This window comes from Apostichopus japonicus, chromosome 5 (genome assembly GCF_037975245.1).
Source record: "Apostichopus japonicus isolate 1M-3 chromosome 5, ASM3797524v1, whole genome shotgun sequence".
NCBI lineage: Eukaryota > Metazoa > Echinodermata > Holothuroidea > Aspidochirotida > Stichopodidae > Apostichopus > Apostichopus japonicus.
In genome coordinates this window covers 5,807,741-5,829,365 of record NC_092565.1, presented here as the reverse complement: position 1 = coordinate 5,829,365, position 21,625 = coordinate 5,807,741, and the positions used below count along the sequence as shown (strand labels likewise).

Below are 21,625 nucleotides of genomic sequence, written 5' to 3'. Positions count from 1 at the left end.
GCGGTCTTTCATGCCTGATCTGTAATTCTTAACGGTCTCTGAATTAAAAGTAACATGTTTGCCTGCCCGGGCTCACAATCATGCTACCACGCCGGGTGAACTTGCATACTGACGCATATGGGTGATCGACTAGTTCGTGGTTCCACTTGAGCTGTTTCGCTTACTGACAAATGGGCTTTCAGACAAAAACAAGTTAAGGTCCTTCACACAGTAAATTTGACTCGAAACTTTAAAAAAATCAGGGCTCAAAAGATCTCTTCTTCAATAGTTATGAACCAAATTGTATGTGTACTTCTGAAGATCATCTCATGGTACCATTACGACCTGTGTGCAAAGAGTGCAGCTCGTCAAGATACGCGGAACTAGATACGACCGATATGAAAGCGCACGCTGTTGATTTTGGTCGTGGGTTGTAGAGCCTCATTAACCCTACCTTAATATAAAAGTCAACAACAAATTTTGTATAATTATAAACCTTAACTGTCTCTAAGACAACCTTCCGTTAGGAGATCATGAATTATAGATTGAGATTTATCAATAAAACACTGCAAGAGTCATCAAGATTTCATCTTTTTTAGAAAATTTTATTCAACACATGAAGCAGAGGCTTAGAAAACCAGTGTAACAATATAACCATGACATTACATTTCCTTGAAAATGATGCATGACAAAGAGAAGGTGACCTTAATTAAGCCTAATCCTCCAGAAATCAAGTCAAGACAAAATGGACAAGATTTAATAACACCCAAAGTCCCTCAATGTATAAACCTAAGTATTACAATTCTATCCAATTAGAAATACATATATATAGATATATATATAGATGTGATACCCTTGCCAATGTAGAACAAGTGTGCAGTAGTTGTGAGGAGATAGGGAACTAAAGGGAAGATTGTAAATTGAATAATTTAACGAGAGGAATGGAGAAGATGTTACATAACCACAGAGAGTCCTCTATTACAACTATTGGTCAACTGTGAATCAGTAAGCATTTCTGTCACGTTACCAGTTGGTTCTAGGACGGAGGAAAGAGGCGGTTGTGTGGTGCTCATTAAAGGAGCTAGGCACAGGATTGAGCTATTTTATCTAGGCTGTCGTAACTACAGATATTTATGTATATAGTAACTGAATTCCGAGTGGCTATGTCAATGAAGCAGCTTGTTACATTGTTAGTATTAACATATCTAATGCTTAGATATTACATCCTGTGGAAGTACTGTTCAGCTAAACGACCATGGTTTATAAGAAATGCCCAACGATAGCTAAAGGAATCCTGTCACAGAGGAGCGAGGGTTCACAATTCCTTGTCAGTTGAAGAAGACAAAAACAACAAAAAAACCAAATAAATCAAAGAGAAAAACAGGAATGAATGAGACAGGATACTGATCATGATTCTAAACCTCTTTGAACGATGAAAGGAAATTACAAAACAATTCTCGGCTTATCCCTGATAAGTCCTGTCGACTTGGAAGAAGAAATAGGCAAGGTAACTCTGGTAATCAGTCCATATTATACAGCTTGTAGATATCACAGGTACGTAGTGGTCAGTGGTTCCTGGTCGTAGACACGAGAACGAGATGCCGTAAGAGAGTGGCTGTGGCATAATCCCTGGAGATGTGGGTGGGGGGTGATGTTTGATGAAGGGGGAGGATAGAAGCTGCTTCTAACTCTTCAAGACAGAGTCCTTGTACCAAGTCCAAAGTTCTCCCAATACCTATACAAAAAAAATCAGAGGTATTAAGGGAATATAAATACAATCAGGTTCGATATAAAAGACACAGCCTCTGTTTTCCTCCCTAGTTTGGGGAAAGAAGAAAGAAGAGGCAACTTGAATAGTACAGTAATCTATCATGGAATCAGATCGCACAATTAATTGCAAAATTTCGCTCGTTCACAGTGCTTGGTATTAGGCTTTTCAACAGCAGTGGGTCGTCTATTTTCAATCATCTTCCATTATTGGAACAATGCTTAATATTTTTACCTCTGCTTCATACTTAAAACCTGTTTGGGCATACATTTATTTGCTCTTTTAAAGCAAGACTGTTCAGTGTTCACCACAAAATAGTAACAACCAAGGACAGAGGATATGATTTCTGTCACCCTCTAAGATAATTAAGAGGAAACAAAAGCGACCAAAAGGGTCTTGAACTCTTTACGTTTTACAGTCGTGTGAGAATGATCACAGAATCCTTTGCTTGGAAATAATTCGTAAAATCTTAAAGCAGGGGATTCTCTCGCTTTCAAATATTTCTTCCAGAGGATCACTCACCTTGTCGTCATTTATCTTGTATGTGTGTTTGACAAGGTTTGAAAACTTCATCTGTTTCTTGGGTTTTGTGGGAGACTGTGAATAATAAAACAAACAAAAACACACAAATGACAGAAACGTAAGTGCAGTATGGAAGGATTAAAGAAGGTAAGAACAACAGAACAAATGAAGATGAGGATAAAATTTCATAATTGATATGATTGAATGTGTACCATTTTAAAAGTTAGGGTTTTTGCAGCACTTGGTCAGCAATGCCACTAAACCCACCGGTACAGTAGTTCTCAAGTTACGGAACTTGAAGACACTGATCTAGATTCAGAAATTTCCAGGACAGTTATGTCTATGAAGTGTAAAGCCTGAAGTGAAATTTACTTTACCATACTTTAATAATACTTTACAATACTGAAAAAAAACTTTTTAAATATACAGTATGTCATTGTCTTTCCCTCCCAGAACAAATCATTTTCACACATGGATGCATCCTTTATCCAAGATGGGGGGGGGGGGGTTCTCTGAACATTTTAGTCTGCAAACAGCATAGTTACCAAAAGTGTAAATAAAAGAAACAACCCCCTCACTTACCCTCCCCCCTCACTTACTCCTCCCCCCTCACTTACCCTCCCCCCTCACTTACTCCTCCCCTTCCTTTCCCTTACAGATTCCTCCTTCCTTTGAGAAAATCCAGTTTCAAGACCTGGGAACTATCTCAATACAGTCCGTATAAAGTGCCCTGAATTATTTATAGAACATTTGTACAATCAAAATTTACAGAGTGGTGCTGAAGTTTAAAGATCTTGAGTTTTAAGAACAGTTTTCGTGGTTTTGGAAGCGAGTAAGGCTTTTGAAACCCAAGTGCTCACTTCACTGTTCATTTGCCTCAAAACTTCAATATTTTGCAGTTGATATCAATGGCCGGCTCATATTCTTAAAAAGATTCATGTTTGTACAATGATTTTGCTGCAAGACTGCAAGAAAGTGCTTTAAAGCCTCCATTCTTTTCTCCTAGTATATGATTCTATGACGTTTACCGGCTGTAAATGTGGGTATTAAATTAACATCTGCTCCAATGAGCAGAATAACTGTGTTGATACCCAACTATATAGTGACAATATTAAACCTCTGTAACAGTTCCCATTATGTGCTTGACAGCAGCATTGGTACGGTTATTGCATGACAAGAGCTATTCAGCTTACCAACTATCAAAACATTAACCTTTAAAATGCTGCCAGAAATTTATATTGCAAGTTACAGACTTTTTTCTCAAATCGAGTGGAAAAACTTTTTGACAAGGATGTCCTAAGCCTGCCTGCGAGGTATTTTATTTTGCTGAGAGATGTTCCCGGGAAGTTCAACGTACATAAAACATGAACCGGCCGCAACAATGGGAGCGAGGGTGGTAGGCACTGCTCACGCCCAACGACCCATCTACATACCCCCAGGCCTGACTTAAAAATCATTACATTCAAACGCCACAATGGCTGCCGGAGCAATGGCTGGTCGTCGTCGGCAACAATCAAACAGAATACGACACCTTGCTTAAACAGAGACGCTGTTCAGTTATACAAACATTCAACGCTGAATCCCTCAGCTGCACTTGTAACAAGGTACATACATACAGCAGCAGCACATCTTTGGGAGCCATGAAACAGAAACGGAAGCTAAAATTGCCTCGTTACTATGCGTCCCGACTTAATAAAGCTCTGGGTCTTCAGGGAACATGAGTAAACGGAAAATCGGAAATATATATTCGGTTTCCGATGCATTCTTTAAATACCTTCGGATTACAGAAAAGAAAACATCACGCTAGCTATCTGTCTGGGTAGAAAAAGAAAATCGTGCTGCCAAGGCTACATATGGGATGATAAGCAAATTATGTGGAACTGCCAAAAATTGGAATGAATCGTATTTTAGAAAAATAGCGTATCATCAAAAACATCAATTAGCTTTCCAATATTACATGCCTTGTAATATTATGTATAAATAGTTTTGGCCCACTAGTGGTGATGGGTATGACCCTGAAATAAGATCTGAATACAGGGGCAGATCCATGGACGGTAGGGGGGGGGAGGTGGGTGGGGAAGTACACTCCACAGAAAAATTTCAAAACATTTATTTAGCACAAACTTGCATGTGGACCTTAAATTTATAGCCTCATGTGATATGTATGTCTCAGACACACTTCATGTCTATATTCTTTCTTCTGGGATAAGACCCCCTCCCCCTCCCCCCCATGGGAGATAGTCAACTTTAATGAACGCATAGCCACACCTAGGTGGAATAAGCAATTACTTAACAGACCTGGGACTATAATCTAGACATGATGGATGCTTCCACATGTATGGAAGATTTATGGAATGTCACATATAATCTTGCAGTACCATACACTTTCAAATATTATAATAAATTGAAAGATTAGAATATTTAAAAAAAATGGTTACATGACAATATTACTCTCAGCAAACAGATTTATTTTTAAAAGATGACTTTATTGATAAAAACGGGACACTGTAGTGACAATAAAACTACAAAGGCAGGCCAACTACACACACAAAATTCCATGCCTGTGGTTTTGTGGTGGGGATAACCGCCACATGCCTGACCCTATGAACCTTCAACTCAAACATCAGCAGCCCAGGTGTCCATTTACTGGCCAATTATCTTGTATATCATTAACTGTCATATTAGCTGCCACAAAACAAGGATTAACTACATCAAATGTGATGTGATACTCATTAATGCTTATCAATATCTAACACATCAAGTGTGGTTTTATCATTCAATCTGATATATACAGTATTGCTAACCAATGTAGTGTATATAGTTACTGCAGGAGGAGGCTAGATTGATGTATGGTGCTGGTATTATATGACTAGTAATGTTAATGTATGCACAGCAATGTATAGATCTAGTAAAGTCTCTAATAATGTCCATAAAGTGATTGTGGTGGACCTATCATGCTTTTAAAGTTCCTATTGGGGGGGGGGGGGGTTCCTGTCAAGTCTTGGAAGAGATGACCCTGTATCTGGTGCTGGTCATGTTATTGGTATGTAACTTTGATATGTCTGTGCATAAGCTTGTACTGTATACATATAACTCTTTAGCAAACCTATCATGCTTTTAAAGTTCCTATTGGGGGGGGGTTCCTGTCAAGTCTTGGAAGAGATGACCCTGTATCTGGTGCTGGTCATGTTATTGGTATGTAACTTTGATATGTCTGTGCATAAGCTTGTACTGTATACATATAACTCTTTAGCAAACCTCTACCATCTCCCTTTCTGCCTTTACCACCTTACCCTGGATTTATCACATTCTCTTCCCCTGCCTCTAATCCCATTCTCTTCCCCTGCATTTAATCCCTTCCCTTGCCTATATCCCCTTCTCCTCACCCACCTTAACTCTCCATTACTCCTCTCTGCCTTTCTCCATCCCTTCCCTTACCTTTCCCCTCCATCACTTTGCCTTAATTCTCCCTTCCCTTCCTTTTCTTTACTTCCAATCTCTTGCCCCATCTTTATTTCCCCTGCCTCCCCCTTCCCTTCACCCTGCCACTTCCCTTGTATTCACTCTCCCTCCTTCCCTAATCTTTCCCCCATCCCATCCCTTCCCTTTTCCCTCTTGTACTTTGCCTGTAATCTTCCTCCCTTGCCTTGCTTCCAATCTCTTGCCCCAGCTTTATACCTCCTGCCTCCCCCTTCCCTTGTCTTCACCCTCCTCCTTCCCTTATCTTTCCCCCATCCCATCCCTTCCTTTACCTTTTCCCTCTCTTACTTTGCCTGTGATCTCCCTTCCATTGTCTTTACTTCCCCTCTCTTCTCCCATCTTTATTTCCCGTGCCTTCCCTTTCTCCTTCCCCCTCTCTCCCACCACATTATTCCCTCTCACTCACATGGTAGAGTTTCTCTGGCATCACATACCTACTGTACTGTACATAGCAATTGCTATACAAGTCAAATGCATAGCATGTGCCCACTGTTTATATTAACTACAAAACAAAGTATTTTGCATTAGTTTTGTGGAGAAATAAAATTCATAAACTTAAAAAAACAAGTTATGCTCCATAGAATGTGGACTTGACTGTTTAGTTATTAAACATGGGTACAATTCTCTATATGTTACCTATCCAAAAGGTACAGACAAAGCTTATAGGGCAAGGGAGTTTGAAAGGACTTTTGTTGACATTGTATTTTTGTATTTTTTTGCAGTGCAGATGTTCTGAAAGGCACTTTCTAGAAAATATTCCTTTCATTGCAAAATTAGCAGTATTTTTTTTTAGAAGTTCCTGACCTAATCCCAATTGACATTTAGTGCAAAATAAAAACTGACACCGTTGGTGTTCATACCATATTCATGAAAACCTCAAGCGAAATGATTCCCCTCCATGACGCATCCCTTTGTAAATATGTGGAGAAACAGAGCTGACATTTAAGGTGAGCTAATTTGTATTTGACACCAAAGAAACCGTTGGGAAATTTGGGATAGCATTCTGACTATTTTACTGGTCCTTTTTACTTCAGACGGCCGTCGAAGAGATGACAAAATGTCCTCGGGAGGAAGATGTCTGTCTACCGACAGCCATGAACTTAAAATAATTGCTGGAAGCAGAACGACTTGTCTGCAAAGATAACAACCCACACGAGTGTAACAGTATAAGAGAAATATTCACTTCTGCACTGTAGCATCCGAAGCGAAGAGGAGACACCGCACTAAACAAAATTAACGTTTCCCAGACATAAAGACTGCCCCCAAAACGTGTGCTGAATTTGCGCCGAATCTGTTGCGATATGAATTATGAATGCTGCATCAAACTCCATGATTAAAGTCTAACCAATCACACAAGAAACAACCTGTTATATTGATTTAATGTGCCAAAACTTGCTCCGGCCAGGAACACCCGAACACACACTTCAAAAAGTTTGCAAATTATGAAGAGGAGGGCTTTGAAAATAATGGATACAAAGTGGAAACCACTTCACATTCTGGAATTTTGAAATATTTTGCAATTGACATATATACTTAGATTCTTAAACAAGGACCCGAAATAACCGCAAAATAAAATTTCACCAAAAAACTTCCAACAAATGGCCTGGCCCTCAGTGATTGGATGTACAAGCTAGTTTCATCTACTCCATCCTTGAAAAATCTTGTACCATTCTGGACAGACAAACGGACAGAAAGATTGACATATGCCAGTGCTTCTACCATCTGTGCTAGTAACATCTTGAAATCAATAAATTGCAAATAATCACACATTCCAAGTTTCAAACTCTTTCCAACTTTTTGCTTCCAGCCAAATCAAAAGTTTCATTGCAATATTAATTGTATACTATTTTCTCCAATAAAATATGAATAAAACCCTGTTATATTGCATCACAGCAAAAGATCACACAATACCCATGATCCTGTCTGGAGTATCACCAACATTTAAGATTGACCAATCAGCAATCAGCATTCCTTCATGCACATAACAAAACCTTTCAGTCCTGCAGCCAATGGGACTACACAGACACACCTATTGTACTGTACCGAGGGTCTATACAAATGAGTCTACCTTATGCAATGGAAATATTAATGATATTATTTTTGTCAACTGTCAATATATATATATATACATTCCCAAAATGTCAAACCTGTCAGCCAATCAATATGCCATCATTTGGTCTTTATTATTAAAAGTGTTCACCATGCATGCGTGGGAATAAAGATTTGTTCACACTTCTCCTTGGTTTTAATACAGATCTCTCTTTCAAAGGTCAGAGTTTTAAATGGCTTTATATTGAACAATGGCAGTGCTGTATCATCTAATCAATGCCCATGCTCTGAAAGTGAAATCTTTATTGGACAACAGTTTTACAAGTTTGCCAACCGTAAGCCGGACACAGCATTATAACGGTAGAGTGTTACCTCATTATACGATTCATATTGTTGCCGGTATTGGATTTAAATATAAACCACAAGATAAAACATTTAGCTTCCCTTCTCAATCAATATGTGCTCCTACACATGACTTGTTGAACTATCCATGGTACCTCTCCCCTACCCCCTCCCCCCTGCTCTTCTCTCAAAACCTGCAGTTTTACACAGCAAGCTTTAAAACACTACTAGGTATGCAAAAACTCAGCTTGCTCTCCCTTAACAATTTCCCTGTTCTCTGGAAAAAAGTAACTCATTATTTATATTCTCTTTTGAAAGGGAAAAATGCCATGAACAGACTAGGGATGAAATGCTAGTGTCGAAGGGAGGGGTGGGTCATTGGAAAGGAACTAGGGATGCGCCGGATCCAAATTTTGGGATCCGGCCGGAACCGGATTTTGCCGGATAGTACATGAAATCCGGCCGGATAAAACCCGGCCAGAACCGGATTTTTTCATTACACAAAAGAAAATCATTAATAAGAAGTAGAAGTATGAAACAAGGAGCAAATCTTAGGTCAGACCCATTGAGAAAATTAAATTAAACATGTTAAACCTAATATTTCTTTACAGGTACTTTGAATATTTTTATTAATTTTTGAAAATAGTTTACATTGATTTAAGTTAATACCAACACCTTTTTAAGGAATAATTCAGGCCAGATTTTGGAAAAGATCCGGCCGATTTTGAAAAAGATCCGGCCGGATTTTGAAAAAGATCCGGCCGGAACCGGATAATTGCTCACTATCCGGCCGGATAGTCCGGCCGGACCGGATATCCGGTGCATCCCTAAAAGGAACCCAAGGAATCATGGAAGGATAGAGTGTTCACTGAGCTGACTATACAGAATGCTTCCATACCCAGTCATTTTCTCATCACCTTCCTCAAACCTGTCTCAAAAATATTTTGTACCACAAGTTTCTCAGCTAATTCAAATTGCTTTCTTTTAAAGCTGCTCAGAGGTATTGTAATATCTTTATAGAAGTTGCTGTGGGAAGGTCAACCGATTCCTGAAAATTGCTCATGTAAATAGCAAACATCCTCTCAATAATGAGACATCCATCTTGGCTCCAGTCCTATACTTGCCAAGGTTGTAACGATGGCAAAAGATCGTGGCTGCCCTTTGGGGGTGGCATGGTGCTATTTTCTGTATCAATCAAACCAAAGGTTACCTTAGCATATTGAACAAATAGTCACGACCTTCAGGTGGATATGTCCATCTTTGATCTTAAAATGTCAGCGATGGTCAATCTAATACCAAAGAGAAATGATGACCTTTACCAATTCAGAACTATTTAAAAAAAAAAAAAGGTCTATATTCTAATAAAGGGTAAAAAATTGGGAAATCTCTTGGAAATGCAATTCAAAGAGTCAAAGACTGACTTGAGGTAAAGACTGACTTAAAGCAAGCTCTTCGCATTCTTGTTTCAACAATTGTTACCAAACAAACCCGTCGTCGAGAGTTACCCAAAATGAGGTCACGATCGGTCAAACGTTAGATTTCAACCCTCTTTCATATTTGGTTTTACCAAGTAAAAGTTCATCAGAGACTAATGAATATTGCGTCACCCAGACACTTTTCATATTAACTAGTGTCGTTACTGACATATGTAAGGAGAAGACTGGACATTTTCAGACTTTTCTACTATTTATGACTGGATATGTACAGTAGCATCAAAAATTCTCCAGAGAGCTCCATTGACTACATCTTTGGAAAAGCATAAATATTCAGGTACAGGGAAAAATTTTAGTGCTTAAAGTTTGTGTGCCAGATTTGAAGGCTCCGAATTGTGTCTGTCATAGTACTATGGGTTCCTGTGTAAAAGATAAACTGCTACACACCTTTGAACTTATAATAGCCAATTTCTACTTGACCGTTTTGCATAGCGACTTGGGATGCGATAAGTTGTAGTGGACAAAATATTCCCTGGCACACAAGAAGAATAGATATATGCAAAAGAAAACCATTTGTTTTGTAAACTCTTCTTGATGCATCATCACTCATGAAACAAAGGCCAATATAATACTGTACGATACAAACGTATCCTACTTTGTTCAATGATTGCAACTCTCCACAGGCTCTTCAAGAAGTGTCACCGGGGATTGTACGTACCAGCAAGGCATGGAAAGATCATTCCCCCGAGTTCCTACAGGTGATCCCCACGGTTAGCATATCAACTATTTGATCCACATTTTGAGATTAATCATACAACAATTAATTTGATTACGCCCTACGACCCGTTATCTTTCATTGATTTCTAAAGCAACACTACACTACTAATACTGATAGGTTTTGAATACCCACAGGAAGTGCTCAATGGGATAGCCAAACAAAAGATCCTCTGATAACTTCACAGTTTAGCAAGTGGTAATTGAACTCGCAGAGTGAACAATAGGTGGTATACAAATAAAACGCCTAACATAAACTCGATATAAAGGCCTTCTTGCCTTATGATTTGACAATTTTTCCAGTGTGATTGTATAAAACGTCTATACATGTGTGAGAAACATGATCAAGCCGCCGTTTATAGAGAGAACGATCCAGAATGGAAGGAGGCAAAGAGACAAAGTGTACATCATGTATCATGTACAAATGTTCTATGATTGATTGATCGGTTTGACGATGTTATTCAACTTCGGGCTAAGCTGTATCGGAAACGACAAACGTAACGTAGAAGAGTGGATTGAACAGCTGTAGGTTAAAGTTGAAGGTTTACAGTCAAGTATCTGTAATTTAAGGGCCTTCTTACATTACAACAGTTCTGCCTGTGACATTGGTATAACTGAATCATTACACCAACGAAACAAAATGTGTACATTTCAAACAGTCGCTCCTGGGGACACTGCAAAGCATGTCTACACATCCCTTCCCTAGGGGGACATCTTGTAGGGTGCAGCCACAATCCGGCGCACGTTACCTTGCAAAGTCCCTACCTTAAGCACCTAGGATAAGAGAGGCAATGGCGATCAAGCCCCATGCCCAAGCACACAAAATCATAATCTGGCAAGGACTCGAACATGTACTCGTTACACCGAAAGCCCATTTGCCTTTAGCGTTTGACCCAAATGCTCTACTGAACAGCAAAATTGACACATGATGGGAATAATGGGTTAGAAAAGCATATGTGATTATGTTTAGTGTATATGGAGATGAGAGGTGGATGGGGGTGGGGGGGGGTCTGAGAAAGTAAACAATGCAATATATGATGAATCATGATACAGACAAACAAAGTACCAGCACATTATGGAAGATAACAAGATGTGGTGAGAGTTGGTCACTGGCACAAAGCAGACCCTGTAATCCAGTTACCTTGCCTCAGTGTGTTGTGAACTTTGGGAAACTTGGCAGAACATTGCCAAAAAACATTGTTAATGGGATTGCTATTCATGATTTGAATACTAATACACAAGTTAAAAGGGTCACACTACATAATGTCAGCCCCTAACCCACCCTTCCCCCTCTCTCCATCCCAAAACAAGGAAAATAAACACTGAAGCACTACCGTAGAGTACGGGTAAAGAAAACATTTATCACAAAGGGGCCGACGTCCCATGGTTGCCGCCAAAAATTACTAACGAACATTGCTTGCTTTTGTGAGGAGGAGGGGGGAGGGAGGGTAGGAAGGAAGGAAGGAAGGAAGGAAGGGGAGGAGGGGAGATGAAAGTGAAGGGAAAATGGACAGAATAAGGAGAGTGAGGGGAGGGAAAGAATCCCTCCCTATAGACCAGGTGAAGATCACAAAGCTCACACTGTTTAATAGTAATGTTTAGGTTCAAAGACCTGATGAATTCCTACGTCAATGTATCACTATTAATGCCCTGCACCCATAAATATATTTGTTCAGTTCATACTCGATTGGAACAGATAAGCACAACATATCTCTAAATCATACCAAAACAAAGTGATGTTTACTTTAATTTGAGTTGGTAATCATGCATCCAAAACAAATGTGTATTGTTAGACTGGCAGAATTACTGTAATATTTTTTTTTTTTCATTTTTTTTATATCCTTTCCAGGATTTGCAGAATTACGAAGCACCAATTGGAGTCCCTTCCTTTCCTTTTGAAATCATAGCAAGTTGAATGCACACCACATGCAAAGGCCACAGGAGTATCCAGCTGGTTTGTTAACCAAGGTGTTTTAAAGATTTTACCAAGGTTATGAGTTTACAATGGGGTGCACGGCCAAGTAGTCAGGTTTTTTTGCTACACTGTTTGAACATTAGTACTTAATGTACTTGTAAATAGTGCATGGCAATTTGGGAATTTATTGATAAAGTTTATTAATTTTTTGGAGAATGAAATATACTTTGAGAAATGGTGGCACAGTACCTCCAAGAGGTAATGAACCCCATATTGCAGCTATTCATACCATTTTTAGTGTTGGAGTCCAAATTCCCTACTTGATGTTTGGACTGGGGAGGGGGCGGGGGAAAGCAAGGGAGGGATGAAAATCCTGATGTTTGGTAAAGCACCTCTACAAAAACTACTGCATTATCACGTTGTGGTGTCAAACAACAAGTAAAAAAAAAAAAGGCCAAGATATCCAAAATACCAAAAAACATATTCAAAACGATGTACTCAATCTGAGGGTGAATTTCATTTTCATCTTCTGAAAATCTTTTCATGATAATATTTCACTGCGCAGCAATGTCATTCGGACGACTGTCATCAATTCCACATTTCTAATAACCAAGTTGAGACTCACAAAAATTTGGCTCCTTGTCACAATATCTATGGAACCGTATCCATTTTCTCTCGTTATAAATTTGGCTAAATAAACACATCAAGGCATGGTTTTTCTTCCATAATCTCTCTTTCTTTCGTTTTCTTTTTTCCATTTTTTTTAAGAGAGGGATTAAATCTTTCTGGACTACTAACCTAAAAACCTACTAACACATCTCTCATATCTTTTGTGTGGCTTTTCCATTGTCCCTAATGAATGCTGTCAGCTCTGATCACAACTAGACAGATTTTATCTGATCGGGAAGGAGTGGTTAACTGCCACTCAATTATACTGGAACAATCTAACTTAATTCCCTAATAGACCAAAGAAAAAGATTAAAAAAAAAAAAAAGTAGCACTGTTACTGTCTCCTGGAGCCAAAAATATTTACCTAAATAGCCATATTTATTTTAAGAGAAACAATTAACCCATCGGATGCCGAATAAGATAAATCTTTCTCAGACAGGGTTTTACATCAATGTCGATTGAAGTTTCAATCAATCCCGTTCTTAAACTGTCAATGTTTGTAATATCATCAACAATTATTTCTTACTACAACAAGGAAGCAAACACAAGTCAAGATAATTAAAATTCTTCAAATTCTACAAGCTCACAGTCCTAAAGAGGTCCTAGAGGTGATGGAAAGTTGGTCATATGCTAAATATTAAATGTAAGGCCAAAAAAACCTGTGAAAATTTTTACCAAAGACACTGCTCTCAAGTGCAGGATGGGATCCATATCTGATCCTTTGCTGATTGTTCTCTACTGTGAACATGGCCAAAGTGATGTGAGATGCTTCATACCACATACACACAGCAATGTGAGATGCTCCATACCACATACACACAGCTATGTGAGATGCGTCATACCACACACACAGCAATGTGAGATGCTCCATACAACATACACACAACAATGTGAGATGCTCCATATCACATACACACAGCAATGTGAGATGCTCCATACTACATGCACACAGCAATGTGAGATGCTCCATACAACATACACACAATGTGAGATGCTCCATACCACATACACACAGCAATGTGAGATGCTCCATATCACATACACACAGCAATGTGAGATGCTCCATACTACATGCACACAGCAATGTGAGATGCTCCATACAACATACACACAATGTGAGATGCTTCATACCACACACACAGCAATGTGAGATGCTCCATACAACATACACACAACAATGTGAGATGCTCCATATCACATACACACAGCTATGTGAGATGCTCCATACTACATGCACACAGCAATGTGAGATGCTCCATACAACATACACACAATGTGAGATGCTCCATACCACATACACACAGCAATGTGAGATGCTCCATACCACAAACACACAGCAATGTGAGATGCTTCATACCACACACACACACAGCAATGTGAGATGCTCCATACAACATACACACAACAATGTGAGATGCTCCATACAACATACACACAACAATGTGAGATGCTCCATATCACATACACACAGCAATGTGAGATGCTCCATACAACATACACACAGCAATGTGAGATGCTCCATACAACATACACACAATGTGAGATGCTCCATACCACATACACACAGCAATGTGAGATGCTCCATACAACATACACACAGTAATGTGAGATGCTCCATACAACATACACACAGCAATGTGAGATGCTCCATACAACATACACACAGCAATGTGAGATACTCCATACAACATACACACAGCAATGTGAGATGCTCCATACAACATACACACAACAATGTGAGATGCTCCATACTACATACACACAACAATGTGAGATGCTGCATACAACATACACACAGCAATGTGAGATGCTCCATACCACAAACACACAGCAATGTGAGATGCTCCATACAACATACACACAGTAATGTGAGATGCTCCATACCACATACAAAGCAATGTGAGATGCTCCACACCACAAACACACAGCAATGTGAGATGCTCCATACAACATACACACAGCAATGTGAGATACTCCATACAACATACACACAGCAATGTGAGATGCTCCATACAACATACACACAGCAATGTGAGATGCTTCATACCACACACACACACAGCAATGTGAGATGCTCCATACAACATACACAAAGCAATGCGAGATGCTCCATACCACAAACACACAGCAATGTGAGATGCTCCATACAACATACACACAGTAATGTGAGATGCTCCATACCACATACAAAGCAATGTGAGATGCTCCATACCACAAACACACAGCAATGTGAGATGCTCCATACAACATACACACAGCAATGTGAGATGCTACATACCACAAACACACAGCAATGTGAGATGCTTCATACCATACAACATACACACAGCAATGTGAGATGCTCCATACCACATACAAAGCAATGTGAGATGCTCCATACCACAAACACACAGCAATGTGAGATGCTCCATACAACATACACACAGCAATGTGAGATGCTCCATACAACATACACAGCAATGTGAGATGCTCCATACACACAGCAATGTGAGATGCTCCATACCACATTTTAGCTACTAAAAATGGTCTAGTCTACGACTGATTTAGGCAGCTGATCCAGACTGCAAAAAATTGGACTGAAAAAGAAATGTGCATATCTCTGTGTTGCTAAGTAACACTCGATGAAACTGCTTGGGAGGGAGGTTTTACGAGAACCCAAAATAGCATTGTCCAACTGACGACGACGAAGGAGTCTCCAGCATAAAGACTATAAATAGCACATTAATTATTTCAATTTATTAATTATTGAAAACCTCATGGCCAGAATATTAAACAGATTTCTCATTCAAAGCAGTATTACGAAAGAAAAGGAAACAAGGTTAAAAAAAGGGGGGGGGGGGGGGGAACATCCACAACAATGAATAACTTTTATCTAGTCTGACATGAGATGTGAAGTTGACATTTGTTCTTTACCAAGAGGATGTTTGTGGGGGTATAGCTGGAACTTTCTGAGAGGCATGGTGCTGGAAAAAAACGATGTTGGGATTGTAATATTAACACATCTAGATGCAACTGAAATAGACCGTGTACAAAGTTACCATGTAGGAAAATTGTTTTTTTTTTTTGTTCCTAATGAATATTTACCACTATTATTACAATCGTAACAGTCGTTTGCATCCTGTGTGTAAACACCCCACTGAGTAAATTGAGCAAGTTTCAAGGGTCGAAGTCAAGATTTAGGCTTAAGTAGTAAAGGAAAGTTCATCACATGGGTAAGAGCGAACAAACAGGACACCGACACTCGAGTGTTGCCATCCAGGCACTTCCTATAATCCCTAGATTTTAGGCAGCTCAAGTGGTGGCAAAAAAGTCAAGTTTTATCATTTTTTTTAAAGCTGGTAATTTAAGAAAAAATTGGCCAATCTTCAAAGTCAAGAGGAATGAAGGGAGAAACTTATCTCAAATGTTTCTAGACAGCAGATTTTGCCATTTATGCAAGAAGGGACTTTCCCATGCCCATCCACCCCCCCCTTCCCCAATCATAATAATACTCCACTGATTTCATAAGCAAATACCAACTACTTTATTTGTAATGCAGAAGATATTTCATATCTGACAGCTTTGTTTGGTAAAGACAGCAAAAATAAATGCATAACTTGGGCTTATGTGAGGGTATAAAGTGATTATGGTTTAGAAAATATCAAAAAAGAAACCCCTTGCCTTTTACTTTAAAGGACAATCTTTTGGAGAATAAGGATGCACCGGATCCAAAGTTTTGGATCCGGCCGGAACCGGATTTTGCCGGAAAGTACATGAAATCCTGCCGGATGAAATCCGGCCGGATAAAATCCGGCCGGAACAGGATTTTTTCATTACACAAAAGAAAATCATTAATAAGAAGTATGAAACAAGGAGCAAATCTTAGGTCAGACCATTGAGAAAATTAAATTAAACATGTTAACCTAACTTTTCCTTACTTTGAATATTTTTATTAATTTTTGGAAATAGTTAACATTGATTTAAGTTAATACCAACACCTTTTTAAGAAATAATTCAGGCCAGATTTTGAAAAAGATCCAGCCAGATTTTGGAAAAGATACGGCCGGATTTTGAAAAATATCCGGCCGGAACCAGAACCGGATAATTGCTCACTATCCGGCCAGATAGTCCGGCCGGACCCGATATCCGGTGCATCCCTATTGGAGAACATGGCAAAAAACATGATGGCTCCCACGAGCTTAACCCCACCCCCCCCCCAACACCCAGTGTCATCCAAACATTGCAGCATTATACCTGTTAACAAGTCTCTTGAGAGGGCAACCGTTAAGATACGAGTCAACCTGGATGGATGGATGAAACCGTTGTCCGAGTTATTTGAACCCAAAAAAGGTGTCAGTTCTACGAAAATGATGTTATTGTTTACATTATTGACTGGGGTCAAGAAAACAAACTGATAACTAATCCAGGAAACCAACAACTTAGCAAAATTTGTCCTACAGACCTGTCAAAATCTGAACAGATTTCGTGCTTTGCCAATTTTGCAAATGTTTACCGCTCATTTTCTTCTTGACAGTAGGAGGTAAACTATAGGTGGCAGAAGCCACGGGTTGAGTTTGCTTGCATCTTCATCACAACGGTCCCGGCCTCATCCTCTGAACCAGTGCTCCGCAGCCCTTTTTAGGACGATGATGCGACAAAATTTGGGCATTCCCCTACTGTACGCCCCGTCCCTAAACTTATCATGACATTGCCACCGGAATATACCAACAGGATGGTTGGCTCTGCTCCTTTGCTAAAAATTAATCTATCTTGGCTCGAAGAAGGGACATTGCAATCCTGAGATTGGCTTACAGGTCCACCGAGGGCAGTTTTATGATAATTCGATCAATGAACATACGTTAACAAAATTATTTCTGAAACGGCGTTGCGTCTGATCTAAATATCGTCGGTGACCCAAACATTAGGTCCTGACCCATAGGTCTTGGACCATCGCTACATACTATCACACGGGGAAGGGAAGCAGCAGATTTTCTCCTGCCATAACGTTTGCTGCCCCACCGTAGAGACGTCTTCAAAGTTGCCATTTAGGTCACAGTAAATGGCCAGGTACAATCAGTGAAGATGAGAGAGAAAAGAGCTCATAGCTCGCTATTATCCATACCCTGGCAATGGATCAAGGTTTATGATGAATGGAATGAGACCCTTCAAATACTTAACCATCAGGTGAGCATGGACTTGATAATCCAAGGGAAACTTAGGTTAAACATCCAAAGATTGCCAAATCATGGCAGAGCTTGGAGAGGTTATGTCATTCTGTGAAGAACATTCTAAACAGATCACTTAACGTCTGAGAAACAATTACTTTAAAAAAGAAACTCGTTATTTGCTCTCTAGATTCCCAAGGTACGGGGCTGAGGCTTGAGTGTTTATTACAAATCTACACCAGGCTTTCAAAAGTGGAATCTTCCTGCATTCCTTTCTTATTCCTTCTTTTCTTTCTGCCCTTCTATTGCTTCTTTTTGATTAACTTTTTTTTTGGGGGGGGGGTCTAGTCCAAATGATGATTACATCAGGGATGCTACCCTAGACTAGATCAGACTTAGAAGTCTGGGAAAAGTATTTTGAAAATGATTTTCAGGGCCTTACCTTACATAGTGCCAACATAGTACAGAGTATGCACTGAGCACTTAGCATCCAGGCCTGATGAGAGCTAGGGATAGACCTGGGACAAGGGGTTCAAAATACATCAGGGCACGAGGAAAAACATCATAAGGAAAGGTGGTACAGAATCTACTGGGAGGGTTGGTGCAGAAATGGTCACATTGAAGTCACACCTACAGTACGATGGAGGGTGGTACAAAATCCCCTCTTCTCTCGTTTCTGCAGTGATGGATTTCATATGGTGTAACTATGTACCCACATCTATGATAAATGACACTAATCCCCCTATGTTGCGGTAACATGATCCCCACACTTAACTAATTACGCAAATCTCACTTCATCTCAAAGTTTTGCCCTTCAGCGTCATCAAAGGACGATGACGGTTAGATATGCCGTATAAAGAAATACCGTGGCATGGGCATGACAAAACTGCACTGGTTAAGTTAGTTTGGTATTTCCCGTGGGTTTGGAAGCCAACGGAAGCTGTATATGAAACCATATCCATGTCATCATCGTGGATGAACACTGGCTTCTCTTTTCCATAAATGTTCAGAGAATTACGAGGCGGGCCGTGTCACTCTCCCACTCGTTCCCTGCCCCGTGAACGGCCAGTTTATGTCACCATCCAACGGAGGAGAGTGTACCTCTGCATCTGACCCGTTTCTCGAATACTGCGATAGGTGGAGGCATCCCATCCATCGTCACCGTTGTGCAGTCACGCTGAATAGATTTGTCTTAATGATTTTGTAAACATAAATAAAACTGGTCACTTTTCCTTACCTGAGAGAGTAACTTTTTAATCTGCTCGACAGACAGCTGTGCTTTCTTTTCCTTCTTGGGGCTTTCTTTGTCTTTAGAGACCCCCTGGTACAAAAAGAAAGAAAAAAAGGCAAATTGATTTCATAAATATCATACGGCAAAATTCATAGACATTATATTGATAATATTAGGAAACTTATACTATTCCTGGATGGTGCATTCTTTATTTTACTATTTTCATATATTTCCAATAATAGCACATGACACTGCTTGTCTCGACTACTTTCTAATTTAATCTTTGTTGATACTATTTTTAAAATCTCTTCAACCAGGGAATGTTTGCAAATGATTGGGAAATTCCTACCCCCCCCCCCCGGAAGTTGGCAGCTATAATATCACAAACTAACTGGCAGACGTTCCTGTCTTCCACGAGTTGCACTTTCCGATTCGCTCTGGGGGGAGATCTCTTAATACTTCCTCTCAAAATCTACCAGCCATTCAAAAAAGACAACAAATAACTTCCTCCTCCACATTTAGCTTAAAATATTTGGTATTCGTTGCTAGCCAGAGTTTGCCCCCCATGGTGATCTAGGTGATCGATTTTTCGGCCAAATATTTCAAAATACTAGCAACAATCAACCATCATAAATTTCCTCCCCTGAGAGACTTGGGGAGGAGGAAACGCAGTGCCATAGTTACCGAGGTGCGAGGTTACTAACATCTCGACAGTTCCTCGTAATCCGTCTCCCGATATTTACCCACCGTTTACCCAATGTAGAACGAGCTTGCACATTGACTGCATTTTATGATACACAATAAACGTTAAGCTCTGAGAGCTCTCGAGTGTTTCATGACCACTTAAGGGCTTTCAGTAATCAATTGTAGCTATGCTAAGGGCTTCAAATGCCTCAATAAAAACTAACGTGATCATGTCATGCCACCTTGCTTGAGTAACCCAAGCCCCCCCACGACGTCCAACATCCGATGTTTCGGAGGGCGATTGGGATTATTATTAACAGACAGCCCATCCAGACATTCTTGACTTGGTACCATTCAGAGATTTCTACAGCCGGTTGATTAAATATATAAATATATGTATATATATATTACCTGTTCTAAATTTAGAAGTAATACCGGAGAACTTCCCCCTCAGAGTTTTTTATCTCTTGGTGGGCAATGTCAGTTATTTATACAATTACTACCTATATATATGTTTACACAGTCGCTTTGTATTTAGCAGGAATTGATCAATAAAATGATGATGTATAAAAAGAATTTATACGTCCCAATCAGTAACAGTACTATACGATAAAGATTTTCAAGTGACTCCTGTTTGGTACGACCTTTACTACATAGCTGCACAATCTACTGCGTTAGTCCCATGTGGAGTATGCACAGTAGTTAAAGGATCTATAGGTATGTGTGTCTGTTACAGTTGTCCGTCAAAACTACAAGACAGTCACACTTTATGGGTGAGCAAGTACTTCCAAGTTCTGCCCAGGAAATGCAATAAAGCATAACCTGAAAATTTGTGGGACACAATTATTTTCAGTATGGGATTAAGTGGTTAGATTAATTTGCTATTTCATGACTGACATATTAGGATTAGCTGAACAAAGTTGAGGGGTACACCATTATTATCCCCTGCCCTCTGCCCACCCCCCCACCCCATCCCACCCAAGAAGAAAGTATTACTTGGCTTTGTCAGATGGCAACAATAAACAAAAAACACTGCTTTAGTATCATCCATTTAAAATGTGACAACAGAGACAAGAGTTAACATGACTTGACAAGTTTCGATATTCAGCTTCTACAAGTGAAAGGGCATACAGGAGTAACTTGAGGGAAATTTATTGGTTTTTAATGAGTTACTACTGCAGATCTATGCATAATGTTACCATTGCATTTCCCAATATAGCTTAATCTGTGTGATTGGAGGTCACTAGATTGTTATTAATGTCAAATTTTAAGAATAATTTCAAATGATACCTGTTACATTTAATTGACATTTATTTTGAGGTAGACGGGTGGGTGCCGACAATGTCAAACAATGGCCAAAATTTCGACAATTTCTTAATATTCGATCTTTTGCATGTGATGAATGCCGTATACTGTAGTAGTGTACACCAAGGTGTCTAGACAACCACAGAGTTTCTCCAGAGCCAGCAAGTTCAAGATTGACTTAATGAGATTCTCAATGTTTTTCGTCCTCCAGATGCTTTTCTAAGGTGCATTCCTCACACTTTCAGCTGTTCAAGTAATACATATATACATATATGACAGTCAATCCAGAAAGCTGTAATTAAATTGCTACAAGGGATTGTACATATTAAT

The 21,625-nt window shown here is 39.5% G+C and overlaps 1 protein-coding gene across 1 annotated transcript in view; it reads right to left on the bottom strand.

The window, feature by feature from the left end:
- Window positions 1-936: 936 nt before the first annotated feature.
- LOC139967439 (nucleoplasmin-like protein ANO39) overlaps window positions 937-21,625 on the bottom strand; it is a 55,984-nt gene continuing 35,295 nt past the window's right edge. The window contains exons 10-12 of the mRNA XM_071971227.1: window positions 19,313-19,396; window positions 2,270-2,344; window positions 937-1,714 (exon numbers count right to left, since the gene is read on the bottom strand). Of these exons, the coding sequence (XP_071827328.1) occupies window positions 1,664-1,714; window positions 2,270-2,344; window positions 19,313-19,396 (210 nt within the window). The 3' untranslated portion in view covers window positions 937-1,663. The remainder of the gene's footprint in view (window positions 1,715-2,269; window positions 2,345-19,312; window positions 19,397-21,625) is intronic.